Source organism: Rhinichthys klamathensis, unplaced genomic scaffold (genome assembly GCF_029890125.1).
Source record: "Rhinichthys klamathensis goyatoka isolate OS25496 unplaced genomic scaffold, OSU_Roscu_1.1 h1tg000501l_1, whole genome shotgun sequence".
Taxonomy (NCBI): Eukaryota; Metazoa; Chordata; class Actinopteri; order Cypriniformes; family Leuciscidae; genus Rhinichthys; species Rhinichthys klamathensis.
Genome location: NW_026606982.1, coordinates 460,158 through 473,646, shown reverse-complemented (window position 1 = coordinate 473,646; position 13,489 = coordinate 460,158). Strand labels below are relative to the sequence as shown.

The following is a 13,489-nucleotide window of genomic DNA, read 5'->3' as shown; positions in this document are numbered from 1 at the left end:
CAATAATTCACTTTAGTCTGGGACTAGGCTTAAGCCTTGTCTGTGAAACCGGGGTAAATAAAAATGCACAATGTTTAACTGGCATCATATTTTAATTACAACTGAATTACCAGAGGTACATATCAGTTTAGACAGGAGGGCCTTCAAATATTTTCTTCGACAAAAGGGGGTCATGGAGTTAAAAAGGTTGAAAACCACTGTACTAGAACATTCTAATATGAACAGGATAGCTAAGAATCTTTAGACTTTTCACAGACATTTTAGCATAACCTAAAATAAATAAATAAATATATATATATGTATATCTTTTTTTATAATTTTGCACTGACTTGTACAAGAAAAAACACAGACATAAATAAAAGCCACCCCCTTTAATACCTGCCTTACTCTCATGTTGGTCTAGTTGTTCAGTCTGTATCTTCAGATGAGAGGCACTAACGTAAAATACAGAGAAAAGTGCACATCTCCTGTATTACTTCTCCCTCTGGTGGACAATACATTATAGCGCAGCTAAGATCAATGTGATACTCTGTTCACCTGCCATTAACACCACACACATATTCAAATAATTGTTACTTTTATTAAACTTTTATTTTATGAAATCATAAACACTATTAAACTTAATTAGTATGTCCAACGACATACTTTCCTGTGATTGTTAACATGTTAGTATATTATTGTGAATTTGCATTTGTCACCAGATTAAGCTTTAAATGCAAGTAAACTTGCATACTGCTAGTTCAAACATAACCCGGTCAACAAGCAAAAAAGAACCCTGCAAACAAATTATTGCTACGGCAAATATTTACCATACCAAGTGTGATGGCAATTTGACAACTGAGCAATTAAATGTACCACTCTTATGAGTTTGTAAACAAACACCTTACAGTTACCGAGTTGCTAAACTAGTTGGATACTGCACGTTGCATGTGTGTCCTGAGTGTGTTAGGGAGCTCAGTCCAGTGACCGCAATAATCCAGAACAGATACAATCACAGTGTCTGATGTGTTGGATGTTGATGGTTGCCTCTGTGATGATGGATGTTGCCATGGTGATGAGGGTACGTGTGGAGACAGGGATGCTCAATTCCTTCATTCTGCAACTCTTCCTGTTTGTGGAGACCATGCAGCTTCTGCAACAGCTCAGCAATAAAGGCCTGAATACACACACACACATAATCTAACTGTAAACACTTATACTACTTGTGCATAAGCATGTAAATGTTTGTTTTTTTGTTAGAAAAAATATATATAATTTATGTAAAACGCAGAAGAAATTTTTTTTTTAAATTACGTGATTACATTTTTTTTTAATTGCTTACACACAATTTCTATAAACTACACACAAGGTATAAAGGGATTTAGAAAGTAATTATTAATAAGTAATGCAATACTTTTTATCGAGAGTCATTAGTAGCTAAAAGTGTTTTGTTGTGTGTGTGTGTGTGTGTGTGTGTGTGTGTGTGTGTGTGTGTGTGTGTGTGTGTGTGTGTGTGTGTGTGTGTGTGTGTGTGTGTGTGTGTGTGTGTGTGTGTGTGTGTCACGTTCCTCTCGACTGATTCTCCATGATGTGTCAGCATTTCAACACTAGCTTACCCAGAGGCACACAATCTTCAGCACACACACAGTAACAAACATACTAATCAAAAGGCTGAGAGTGAACATTGTTAAAGAGCCCCGATGAAAGAATGGCTTTGTACTAACAGAGAGCAATAGGGGCAAAGGGAAAGAGAGAACAAATCAGTCATTGACAGTGATCATTGTGAGAAACAAGTGGAAGGGAGTGTCAGCCACTGCAGTGTCCCTCAGAGAGAGTGGGAGAGAGCGGGAGAGAGCAGGAAAGAGGGATGAAGAAGAAAAGTAACAGAGGATGAGGAAAAAGTCCATAGAGGGGTAATGAGGATGAGTAGACAAAAAAATTGAAAAGAAACAAGAAATATGTTAGGATAGAAAGATGATGACAAAGTGAAGGATTTACAGATGGAAGGATTGAGGAAAGTACCTCAGTGTTCCTAGTGCAGGTTTGCAGAAGAACCTGTAAAACAAATGAAAACAAATTAATAATTTCTAATCTTTAAAAAAAAAAAAAAATACCAAACCAAATGCAACTCATTTAGATGAGCCTAAAAAGTCAGTAATACTTATATTAACAACTGATTAACATGCACTTGCGTGCAACCAGTGGAGAATATAAAGCCTTAAATGGTTCTATATTGTGTAGAGCATTCAGACAAATGAGTCTATAAAGTTCTCATTTCTGAGAAAAATGTTATAAAAAGGGAGTCCCTGCAAATACTTAGGTCAAGGGACATAGTGTAAAAGCTCTGGCATCCACTCACCATCTTCATCTAAAATTAAAATGGCAGACAGACCTCAAGGTCAATGGTCCTATCTTTTACATGTCATTTTCATGTGAGATACAAACTTTAAAATTTGAAGAATTAAAAAAATAAAATGTTAATGTATTTGAGCACTAATGTATTGGGGCGGGGGAATATATTAAGAAATGCTTACTAATGCATTTTCTTCTTCTCTAGAGGGTCATTTTATTTACCTGACATTTGTACGAGATTTTTTCTCTAGTTGCTTCCTAATCTAGTTGTCTAATAAACATGGCATTGTATATTAGGAATATTATTGTCTCTTTAACAAATTGCTTTTGTTCCTGTTTTATAAGTTGCTTTTGAAAGCGTCTGCTAAATTCATAAATGTAAATATGGCTAGACATACAAGCACAGGATGTGGTGTGAGTGAGAAAGGAGGATTACTGGACCTGTAGTTTGTGTGTTCGCTCTTCATCACTTGAGAGATCCAACAAATCATCTATGTTCACTTCCTCTGGCATGTCCTCCAACATAAACACACACACAAAAAACTATTAGTAAGGGTGCTAAAAGCATTAACTGTTCCAGAAATACATATTAAAAAAAAAAATACACAGGAATGAGAATTTAAATATAAAACACTGCAGAAAGTAGTAGGCCTATGAGAAGCTAAAAACATATAGGCAGGCCAAACTGTAAATCTGACATTATAGACATCAAGTCCAATGTAAGACATGTAGCTCCAACAATTACAGCATATAGAACAATTATGGCATCGCTGCACTGAACCTCATTTGTTTATTCCACTTCACATCTCCACTGCCTAATTACATCTCCACTCATTCCATAATTTCAGTGGGAAACTTTTGCGTACACATAAGCAAAAGAACAAATCGAGATAACAGATCACATAACACAACTCCCGAGAGACATCTCTGTCGTCTCTTACTGTGGGTCTGCGTCTCACAACACACACAGCTTATGTTTAAACTTCCTGCCTGTTGCTGCCGCAGACGGTTTCTCAGGGGTGCCCATGTAAGGTAGCGATAAAACCAAGTTATCCCCCTCTGTAATTGAGGGAGAAAAGGCAGAACCTCCCTAAGTACCTCCAGAGGCCTGCTCCTCCTCACCTTTTATGGACAGACAACTTAATACTTATCAAACATTATCCAACTAATATTCTTTTGTCACAACACACTTACATTAACAAAGGCTGTTGTTTATAACAATGAACAATGTCTCCTCTCAGTCCATTTAAAGGTGCATGAGGAGATAATTGCATATAATCTGCCTTATACAACCTAATAAACCTGGCTTTAAATATATATACATTTTGTTGGATCTTTGATTAATTGCTTTTGTTTCTCTTGTAAGTAGCGTAGCATAAAAAAGTGTCTACTAAATGCAAAAATGTGAAATGGAAACATAACATTTTCATTTGGGAAAATGCAAATACGGACAGATAAAACAGAACTGTGTTGTCAACATAATCAAAATGAAAATATTTAAATGCAGAAGCAGCCTTTCATTTACATTGAGTGGTGTAAAATATTTCAGAATTATTTATTCAAATGCATAGTGTCTCATTCTTATTATTTTGGTGCTTCTTCTGTCTACAGGCACTTTTTAAAAGCAAAATAACCAAACATTCATGTTTATGGACAAAATAGTTAACTGTCTATACACTACTGCATTCAACTATGCAAAAATCAACACACCTGTTTACAATAAGAAACCTGAATTTAAAAGTACAGAGTAGGTGAATATGCATTTTTTAAAACTGACATCGAGGGTAGAGTGTAAACGTTTGTGGTCAACTTCTTAGAGAAGGAACTGTTACACATTCCGCAGTCAAACATTTCAAAATAACGCATGAGGCAGCAGAGTTTGGAAATGCATGTGCGGCGCCCTCGTTCATTTTTCCATCAAAATCGACTTATTTTTTCAGAACTCACCAACCTGTAGTTCCCAGCGTCAACACTGCACCTGTGAGGAATGAGGATGAGCATGGATCACTCACCTTGCCCTCGTACAGCCTCTCAAGCCCCTCATCGATCCATTTCTCCACGTCCAGTCTTTTCTGAAGCTGTTTGCGGTTGTATTTTACTGTAACGCGCGCTTGACGCTTATGTATGTTCATCCCGTGCTCTGGACCAGTGTCTGAATCCGGGGAATGAACGATATGTATCTCCTCAGCCATGTTTGCATGCGCCTGTGCTGTGCTTGTCTATGAGCGCGTGGACAGAAGAAGCTGGACGCTGAGTGGCGCGCGCTCTCAACTTGATTGGAGGTAACGTCAGACGCTTGTGGATTTATGGGGTAGGCCTACATTTAATGTTGTAACAACAAATATATAATGTATGTAAACCCCAGAAGAAAAGTTTAAAAAATAAATGACGTGATATTACAGTTTTTTAATTGCTTACACACAAGTTCTCTAAAAGACCACAAAACATCACACACCTCTTGCAAAAGCGAACACTTCATTCAAAACTATTTTAACTCTTCTAAAAATGCTGCTTTTGCACAGAAAGTCTGCACACAACCCATCAAATGATTAACCATAGGTTGAATGCAGATAAAGTGGGCCGTTTCAGTTTGATTGTACTGTGCTCAATGAGTCTAAACTTTACACTTTCAGCGCATGACAATGGTCTTCAGTCAAAGAGACAGCTGTGTCCGAAACAGCTCCCTATCCACTATAGTGCACTCTCACACTCACAGATGCAAAACTAGCATGATATAAATGTTTAAGCCGAAAGTAAGCTGTTAAGTAATTTCTGGTTTAAACTCGCTCGTTCCCGCACTTTCACGCGCACTCGGTTCTCTACGCATTGGATTCTGGGAAATAGTGCTTCAGGGTGTACATCGAATGCAAATATCAAAGGGTATAGGTAGAAGAAGGTGTATTGCTGGCCCACTTTGACTGATTCCGGTCCACTTTATCTACATACGCATTCAGTCTGAATGTGTTAGATGGGCTAGTGGGATTCCGGTAAAGTGGGCAACCTTTAATCTTCAGTAATTATACTCAAATGTATTAAATAAATTGACATTCACTGGTTAGATGATATGTATAATCTACTTTTTTAGAAAACAGAAATAAGTGTGTCATTAGGAAATTCAAGTCAGATATGGAAGAAAGGAAAGAAAGAGCAGCAAATAAGACGAGGCATTAAGTTCTTCAAATCTGTGGGGTGAAGAAAGGATGAGAAGAGCAAAATTTAGATTCAGAATATAAAGCTTTTAAATATGGACAAAGTTAATTTAAAGTGTTTAGAGAGAAAACAGATTTTTACTAAAGGTTTTACAATATGGTTACATTTTTAAATGTTCCTCTAATTCAATTTTTGTAAGCCTATTTGTTGTTGCATGTGTTATAGTCCCATTTTTAGTATTTTGTAGAGGTCATTTTCATCCATTTACTGATTTCTAAATATTCTGATATTCAGTTTTCATCCAATTTAATGTCAACACAACATGTTCTATCAGTTGTTTTGAATTTGGCACATGCATTGAGTATGAATTTTACTCATAGTCTAGGCTATATGCTTTTGGTTTTGAATGTTGTTGAATGTTGTTTGTTTGATACTATGTGTTAAATCATGTGTTTTTTAATTAAGATACAGGATAATTTTTGGTAAATCAGCGATGGCCCACTTTAACAGACCAGCTGGCCAACTTTACCTGAAAATAAATGTGTTTGGTGCACATGATCTCAAAATGTTTATTGTATATCCCTTTCAAATTACACATTATATCAACTGTATTCAAATTGAAATATTATAGCTGGACCTTAAAGTTAACAAAAGTAGAAAAGAAAAGAAAAGAAAAGAAAAGAAAAGAAAAGAAAAGAAAAGAAAAAAAACATCTAGGCATCTAAATTGCTCGTTTAACAAAAAATGTCCCACTTTTTATAAATGCAGTCCATTTACCATTTACTATTTACTTTACATTCACCCTACATGCCAAACTACGCACAGATATGAAAATGTGTCTTTTGCTTGTTCAGTGTGCAGTGGAGTGCACAGGAGTTTGTCATAGCACTCACACTTACATGTATTTGCACAAATACACTGTATATAGCCTACAGTATGTATACACAATTGATTAACTTTACAGTTATTGAATTGAGTGAATCAACTCTGAACTGACTTGAGCTGAATAATGACACTATTGGCTTGTTAGAGCTGCTTTACAGCAGAATTTGTTATGTGAAGCTGCACTGAAACAAGTTGTATTGTATGAAGCATAAAGGTGACTTGACTTAACATGTATGTATATTCAGTATATATGTACAGAATAAACAGAAATGGGTGTCATTGGGTGTAAGTAATTGGTAATTGATTGTGGCATTTGAATGGCTGTGTTTTCAAAATGAAACACAAGAGCTGTTAGTTTTGAATAATGTGTCTAATGTAGAGAACTGTTTGTTTAACAATGGCAAACTGAGTGTACAGCAAGCTTGCAGTTTTGCAGATTTGGTCTGAAGATTAGGTACATGATTGAATGGTTTCTCTGAGTGTCTCAAGTACCACTTTAAGTGTGTAAGCAATTTAAAAAACTAATCAAACATTGTAGAAAGAATAGAATTGAACAAATGAGGTGTTTTTCTCATATAATTTACTTCATTTCATTAAAATAACAAACACATATACAAAATAAATTAACATAAAATCTTTACAAAGATAAGACAATGATTGAAAGCAAAAGTACAAAAATGCAAAATAGAAACTTAGGCGTAAACTTAGGTTTAAATTAATAGGAAACATCTGGCAAAAGAAATAAACATTCATTAGACAAACCCCATTGAAGAAAATCTGATTTTATGTAATTTAACATAAGAACCACTGACACATATTTCCCCATATCATTCGAGGAAAAAAACACACTGCTTAATACACAATAAAAAACTGGAGCAAAATCTTCCCGTTTGGTCTTACGAATATCGTTTGATATTCCTGACTGTATTCTTTTTGCTTTCTCTTATTTATACCTTTTTTTATTATTATTAAACCTGTTGCTGGTAACATCCTGACAAATGAACAAAGGCGATACTCTCACCCTTATGCAATAAAAAAAAGTTATTGTTTTCATCAGTCTCATACAGAGCCAAGAGTTTGACAAGAAAGCACCTGACTTCAATGCTCTTCAGTTTAACTGACTTCGTTCTCTTTCAATAGAGGTATTTCCTTACTTTGTTCTCTTTGTATAGAGCTATTTTTCACTTTTTTTATCTTTGTATAAAGATATGAGTTCTCTTCATATAGAGTTCTAAGTCTGTTTCAGCTTTCAGCACTTGTGTCTGTCTTCATATGGAAACAGATTCACAGAGCCCAGCACACAGTAGTGTGAGTGTTTGTTTCTTTTAGTTTTTGGTTTACAGTCTTCCACCTTTACAGATGGCAAAGGTCCAATCCCTTATTCAGCTAAGACATACTTCATTCTTTCATTCATTCATTCATTCATTCATAAAAATTAAGACAAAAGCAAGTGCTACATCCAAATTCTCATCCCTGCATATGAGTTTGTGTGTCCATGGATATGCTCATGTGTCTACATCAGTGTATGCATGTGTTTGGGCATTTACACACATGTACATGTGGATGTGTCTCATCTAAGCCCTCCTCCAGCACTCCACAGGAAGTCCTGCCCAGCAGGCAGTGTGTGAGAGGCGGCCAATGAGATACGGCTCTCAGTGTTGCTGGGTTTCACCTGACTGAAGTCTCGATCATAGGGATAGTGCTGCCTGTCGAAATTATTCACTGTCTCCAAATCATTAAACACAGAATCACACAGCTGCTGTCTGCGCAGTCTATGCCTCCTCCTCCTGATCACCACCAGTCCCACACACACTCCCAAAAACACAGCCAGCACACCTAACACACATGACACCGCCACAGCTGAAGGCGAGGTCCGCCCAACCCGGGGGGCCATCATCTCCAGACCTCCCTGCACAGGAAACTCACAGGTTGAACCCATGAACCCAGGCACACACTGACACACTGGCCCTGAGAAGTGTGTGTAGCACGTTCCCCCGTTAAGGCATGGGTTCATGAGACAAGCGTCTGCTCGGAGGCTGCAGTTTTTACCCATAAAACCTAGAGTACAGGTGCAGGTGTAGTCATTAATGCCATCTTGGCAGGTTCCGGCATTTTGACATGGATAGCGGGCACAGTCGTCAATGTTTGTCTCACAGCGAGGGCCGGTGAAACCAGAGCGACAGCGACACAGAGCACTAGCACCCAGATCTACACACTCACCACCTACAACAAAAGAAAGAGGAGGTTACATATGAGTAGGTGTAGAAGAGAGGAACTGTAACAGTAGCACATATGCATGCGTGGTTGCATAAAAATGTTGAGAACTATGCTCTTTTCTATACAATGAAAGTGAATGGTGACCACAGCTGTCAAGTGAATAGACTGTATGCACGAACGCTGCCGACGTATTTCCGGTAGAATCTCAGCCAGTGTCTTTACCTCCGTATAGCGCGTTCTATAGCGAAGTGTACTAGCGGCCAAACTTTAATAAAATTCATTTTCTCGGAAACGAGACAACGATTTTAGAAACTGATTCGCTAGTCGGATTTCGCATGATATGAGAGATTACTCACCCGCAAAGTTGTCGATGTAGCTCGAAATATATAATTTATGCCCTTTTCTTTCTTACTCTTATGTGTGACAGCTAACTGCCTCACAATATTGTTAACATCATTCACGTTAACCACTGGAAGTTCTTGTAAACAGCGAGTGTAATTTGGCATTATCTCCACCTAATGCAAAAACGGCTTCCGACGCAGCATCGGATGTAACTGGGTGGGCTGAGACAAAACACGGAAGCGATCGTGCATAGAGCCTATTAAATGTAAAAAAAAAAAAAAAAATCCATGCATAGAACTTCTGTGTTCAGAAGACTTAAGGCCCTTGCCCACTGAGTCCGAAATTTTCGTATGCGTTTTTTCGTATTCGTGATTCGGTGGCTCTGAATTGTCAAAACACCATTCAAACTGCTTGCTACGGATGCAAAAAACGCAGAAAATCGAACCCGATCCGATTTATTTTTTATGACAAACGAAAGTTTTGGATTGACATAACGTGAGGTCGTATTTATTTTTTAACGTGCGAAAATTTCGGACGCGAATTTCGGACTCAGTGTGCAAGGGCCTTTAGTCATGTGATTTCTCATATGTAAAAAGAAAAATCTTTTTAATATGCTTTTACTTTTTGAAGCATGAGAGGCTGTAGTTGCCATCCACTTTCATTGTATGAGCAGCATTAGCATTCTTCAAAACTTATTCTTTTGTGTTCCACAAAAGAAAGATATCTAACATGAGGGTTAGTAAATGGTAAATGCGGGTGTTTTGTTCATAATTCTGTTATTGCATTTTTTCAATCAACACAAAAACTCACCATTGGCACATGGTTTGTGGCTGCAGCGGTCCAGTCTTTTCTCACAGTTGGAGCCGGTAAAGGCTGGGGGGCAGCGGCAGACGTAGCCACCGGTGAATTTCTCCTCACATGTCCCTCCGTTAAAGCAGGGGTCATCAGCGCACGTCATCGCAATAATCTCACAGTTCTTCCCATAGAATCCCTGAGGACATGTGCAGGAGTAATCGTTCTCCAAATCCTGCAAGGAAAAATAGGTGTCAAATCATTTTTGATCTCCACAATCCATTGATCTGAGCATATTTATTTATCCTAAATCACATGCAAATAGTTTGAAAAAATTGATTTTACCGTTATTTATTTATTTAGCCTATATTAATTGTCTTTTGAAATAAAATGCATTAACTCCAAGCTAAGTGTGTAAATGTTTGTTTTTGAACAAAAATGTAACATGCTGCATATTGCAAATTGCATGTGACGTAAAATGTGATAGATAGATAGATAGATAGATAGATAGATAGATAGATAGATAGATAGATAGATAGATAGATAGATAGATAGATAGATAGATAGATAGATATATTAATAAGTGACCTTAGACTTACGTTACAACTGCCACCATTCTTGCAGGGGTTGCAGTCACACTCGTTAATCTCCAGCTCACAGTTTGTGCCCCCATATCCTGGCCGGCAGGTGCAAGTGTAGCTGCCCTGTCCAGTGTTGGTGCAGGTGGCGCCATTAGCGCAGGGTTTGTGGTTGGTGCAGTAGTTGAGGTCCTGGTTACAAAAGAGGCCTCCCCATCCCTCCTTACACACACACTGCCACGGCTGCGAGCAGGTCCCATGCAGGCATCCTGGGTAATGCACACACTCGCTGCAGGACGGCCCCTGCCATCCTAGACGACACTTACACTCTCTGGGTGACTCGCAGTAACCGTGTCGCTCGCTGCAGTCCGAAGAGCAGATGGCTGTGGGGGGAGACAGAGAAGGGGGGTAAGCACACTACACACACACCACGCCCCCCGGAGAGGGCAGATGAATGGGTGTGTTAAGTGTAGGGGCCAGCAGCTGGTGAGCTGACAGAGGTAATGAACCCTTTTGTATTTTGAGCTACGGCAAGCGTGCACACACACACACACACACACACAGAACGACCCTCTAGCATGTATCTGTTGGGTTTCTTTGTTAGGCTGAACAAAAGAAGTGCAGAAGCTCTGAAGGAGCAGCTCAACTTCCATCAGACACACACACTAGCACATAAATACAGTGATCAAGACAGAGATAGGACTGCTTCTTTAGGACCCAGACATACTATCCCAAAGGACTGAACAGACCTCTGACAATCTGACACACTCACACACACATAGGTTGTAGGCTACTCACGATCGGAGCAGTAGTCTCCCTGCCATCCCTCTTGGCATTCCCTGTTCCCGCTCTCATCGCAGGTGTAGTGTCCCAGCGTGTCATCACGGGGACGGCAGTAATCCGAACACGCCTCGCCGTAGTAAAACTCATCACAGAAAACGTGATACGAGTAACGGAGCTCGCTCTGATCGCCGAAATGAACATCCTGAGACCAGTCTTCCCCAATCGCCAAACGCCTTCGTGTTGCTAAACGACTGATCAGGTTGTTTTGATTCTCTGTTGGGGAAAATTCAAGGAAAATTGTAGCTTGAAAAAGCAGTGAATTAGTTAATTAAATAAATAAATAAAAACTCTTAATTTAGTAATGCATCATGTCTGTATCTTTGTTTTGAATACAGAGTTTCTGAAACAGGGCCACTCACCTGTGTAATCATGATGCTCTTTGGGAGACTCTGCATTCCATGCCTCAATAATAAGAGAAAATGTCCCCTGAAAAGAACAAGAAGTTATTCCAGATCCAAGGAAAACTTTCTTCGCTCAAACTGAGAAGCTAACAATCTTTATGTCTTTCTCTCTTTTTTATTTTCTTTTTTTCTCTTTTCTTTTTTCTTTTTTACTTATAGCCCTATTTGTTACATTTTCAGACTTTTGCATGGTCTTGTCTTTTGCACTTATGTACATTTAAATGTTTAGTTAAACTTAAGGGAACCTGAATAAAAATAATAATTTTGCAGTAGCCTAATGCAAAACAAATGTATAGGCAGCATTTGTCTTAGTTATTTTCTCAGATCAGCTTAATAATTACACAATGAAGTAATGAAATATTGTTTGCTAGTGTTAATCTCGTGTGTGATGTTACTTTACCGGCCACTTGAAGTGGAAAGGCACCCGGATGGCTGCGCTGCTGGCTATAGAGCTCTGGTCCGCTCGCAGGACACTCGTCTGACCGGTTCCGAAGGTGCACGGAGGCTCGGCGGAGATGACGTCCTCAGAATGCTTGAGACAAATCCTGAAAAAGATGTTGCAGTCTCGCGTCCTCCTGCACAAGCGCCGTGTCGTACTGAACGAGTGAACTTTCAATTCAAATACACCCGATGAAACCACCTGTTCAAGAACAGAGAAAACGTAGTCTATATCTGACTTCTACATATTTTAATTAAAAAAAAAAACAATAAACAATTCTGCACTACCTAGGAGACAAATATTCATACTATAAAGGCACATTAAAGAGAAAATGAAAATAAGAATGAAGTATAGGCAAAGCCTTCAACTGGCTCCTTACCAACTGGAAAAGCGACACAGACAGCAGACAGTACAAAGACAGATGCGCCATCTCGCTCAGTTAAACCTAAACTTTATTACAATAAAACGCACGTATCTTCATCCGAAGCTTTAAAGTGTTTAGAGCTACAGAAGAAGAAAAAAAAACAGTCAGATGTCCTGGTAAGAAATCTTTGGCACGTCCATGAAAGTCCACTGTGTCTTCAGAGGAAAAGCGCACTCGTCGTCTCCGTTCTTCTGCGCGTGCGGTATAACTTCATTGAATATCTTGATGAATGGACGCCGTTATATAAGTCTTGCCCCCCTTCACGTGACGTCAGAGGGGACATATGCCATAATATTGGCCTGATTAAATTGATCTGCTGCTGCGTGTGGCAGTTGTGTTGATGGAGTTGAAGGGTTAGGGTTGAAGCTAGCCACACTGCTGTCTATATCATTTATTATTTTTCAATAAAGTGATGTTGGGCAGATGTGCACAGGAGTTCTCAAGTACGAAAACTTGATAAATATATATATATATATATATATATATATATATATATATATATATTTGCGAAATAATACAAGTAAATTCAGCAAACAGGATGTTTATTTATTCGCACTACTTGAATTATAAATGAAAACATCTGTGATCTGTAGTGATTTAGATTTGATTTGTTTACTTTACTTGTTTGTCCAAGCAGCTAGAATAATTAACGGGAATTTCAAAAAGCAAACAGAAATATAGGCCTACTTACACGGTTCAATTAGCCTTTTCGTTAAACCAAAAATTATATGCGGGGCAATATTACCTTTTTAAGGAGAATCCTTACATCCTTCATAATGCGAGCAGTGAGGAAGTTTGTGTGAAAGTAACTTATAGGACAAAAGTCCTAAATCTCTGCAAATATTTTGACATTGAAAAAAAAAGTTTTCTTATTAGGCAATTTTTTTTTTTTTTTTATCAATAGCCGATATATAGCCTACATTAAACATAAAATAACATTTGTTTATGTTTTATTAAAAATATATTATGCCATTTAGTAAAAATATATATTTTTCCAATTACTGTTGTTTCCACCAGTATAGTGTAGCCTACTTTTACATCGAGCGCACGTTTCAGTTTTTAATTATTTCCTCTGCACCCAAACACA

The 13,489-nt window shown here is 38.2% G+C and overlaps 2 protein-coding genes across 2 annotated transcripts; both read right to left on the bottom strand.

Moving 5' to 3' along the window:
• Positions 1-560: 560 nt before the first annotated feature.
• On the bottom strand, positions 561-4,553 carry ppp1r14aa (protein phosphatase 1, regulatory (inhibitor) subunit 14Aa). The gene is made up of 4 exons (XM_056237804.1): positions 4,344-4,553; positions 2,773-2,847; positions 2,002-2,034; positions 561-1,156 (listed from the first exon to the last, which is right to left on the bottom strand). Exons 1-4 carry the CDS (start codon positions 4,521-4,523, stop codon positions 992-994), a joined length of 453 nt encoding a protein of 150 aa, XP_056093779.1. The 5' UTR covers positions 4,524-4,553; the 3' UTR covers positions 561-991.
• A 2,384-nt stretch (positions 4,554-6,937) lies between these two features.
• Positions 6,938-12,768, bottom strand: dlb (deltaB). The gene is made up of 7 exons (XM_056237795.1): positions 12,358-12,768; positions 11,940-12,179; positions 11,498-11,564; positions 11,094-11,351; positions 10,317-10,678; positions 9,736-9,952; positions 6,938-8,589 (listed from the first exon to the last, which is right to left on the bottom strand). The coding sequence occupies exons 1-7, from the start codon at positions 12,406-12,408 to the stop codon at positions 7,937-7,939; spliced, it is 1,848 nt and encodes a 615-aa protein (XP_056093770.1). The 5' UTR covers positions 12,409-12,768; the 3' UTR covers positions 6,938-7,936.
• Between the last annotated feature and the right edge of the window lie 721 nt (positions 12,769-13,489).

What these genes read in the sequence shown, in the direction of transcription:
- dlb (XM_056237795.1), bottom strand. Translation starts at nt 12,408, where the DNA reads ATGGCGCATCTGTCTTTGTACTGTCTGCTGTCTGTGTCGCTTTTCCAG. An exon ending in CTTTCCACTTCAAGTGGCCG is followed by an intron (nt 11,565 to 11,939) that starts GTAAAGTAACAT and finishes TGTTCTTTTCAG; the next exon opens with GGGACATTTTCTCTTATTAT. An exon ending in AGAGCATCATGATTACACAG is followed by an intron (nt 11,352 to 11,497) that starts GTGAGTGGCCCT and finishes TTTCCCCAACAG; the next exon opens with AGAATCAAAACAACCTGATC.
- ppp1r14aa (XM_056237804.1), bottom strand. Translation starts at nt 4,523, where the DNA reads ATGGCTGAGGAGATACATATCGTTCATTCCCCGGATTCAGACACTGGT. An exon ending in AGCGAACACACAAACTACAG is followed by an intron (nt 2,035 to 2,772) that starts GTCCAGTAATCC and finishes TTTGTTTTACAG; the next exon opens with GTTCTTCTGCAAACCTGCAC. An exon ending in CCTGCACTAGGAACACTGAG is followed by an intron (nt 1,157 to 2,001) that starts GTACTTTCCTCA and finishes GTGTGTATTCAG; the next exon opens with GCCTTTATTGCTGAGCTGTT.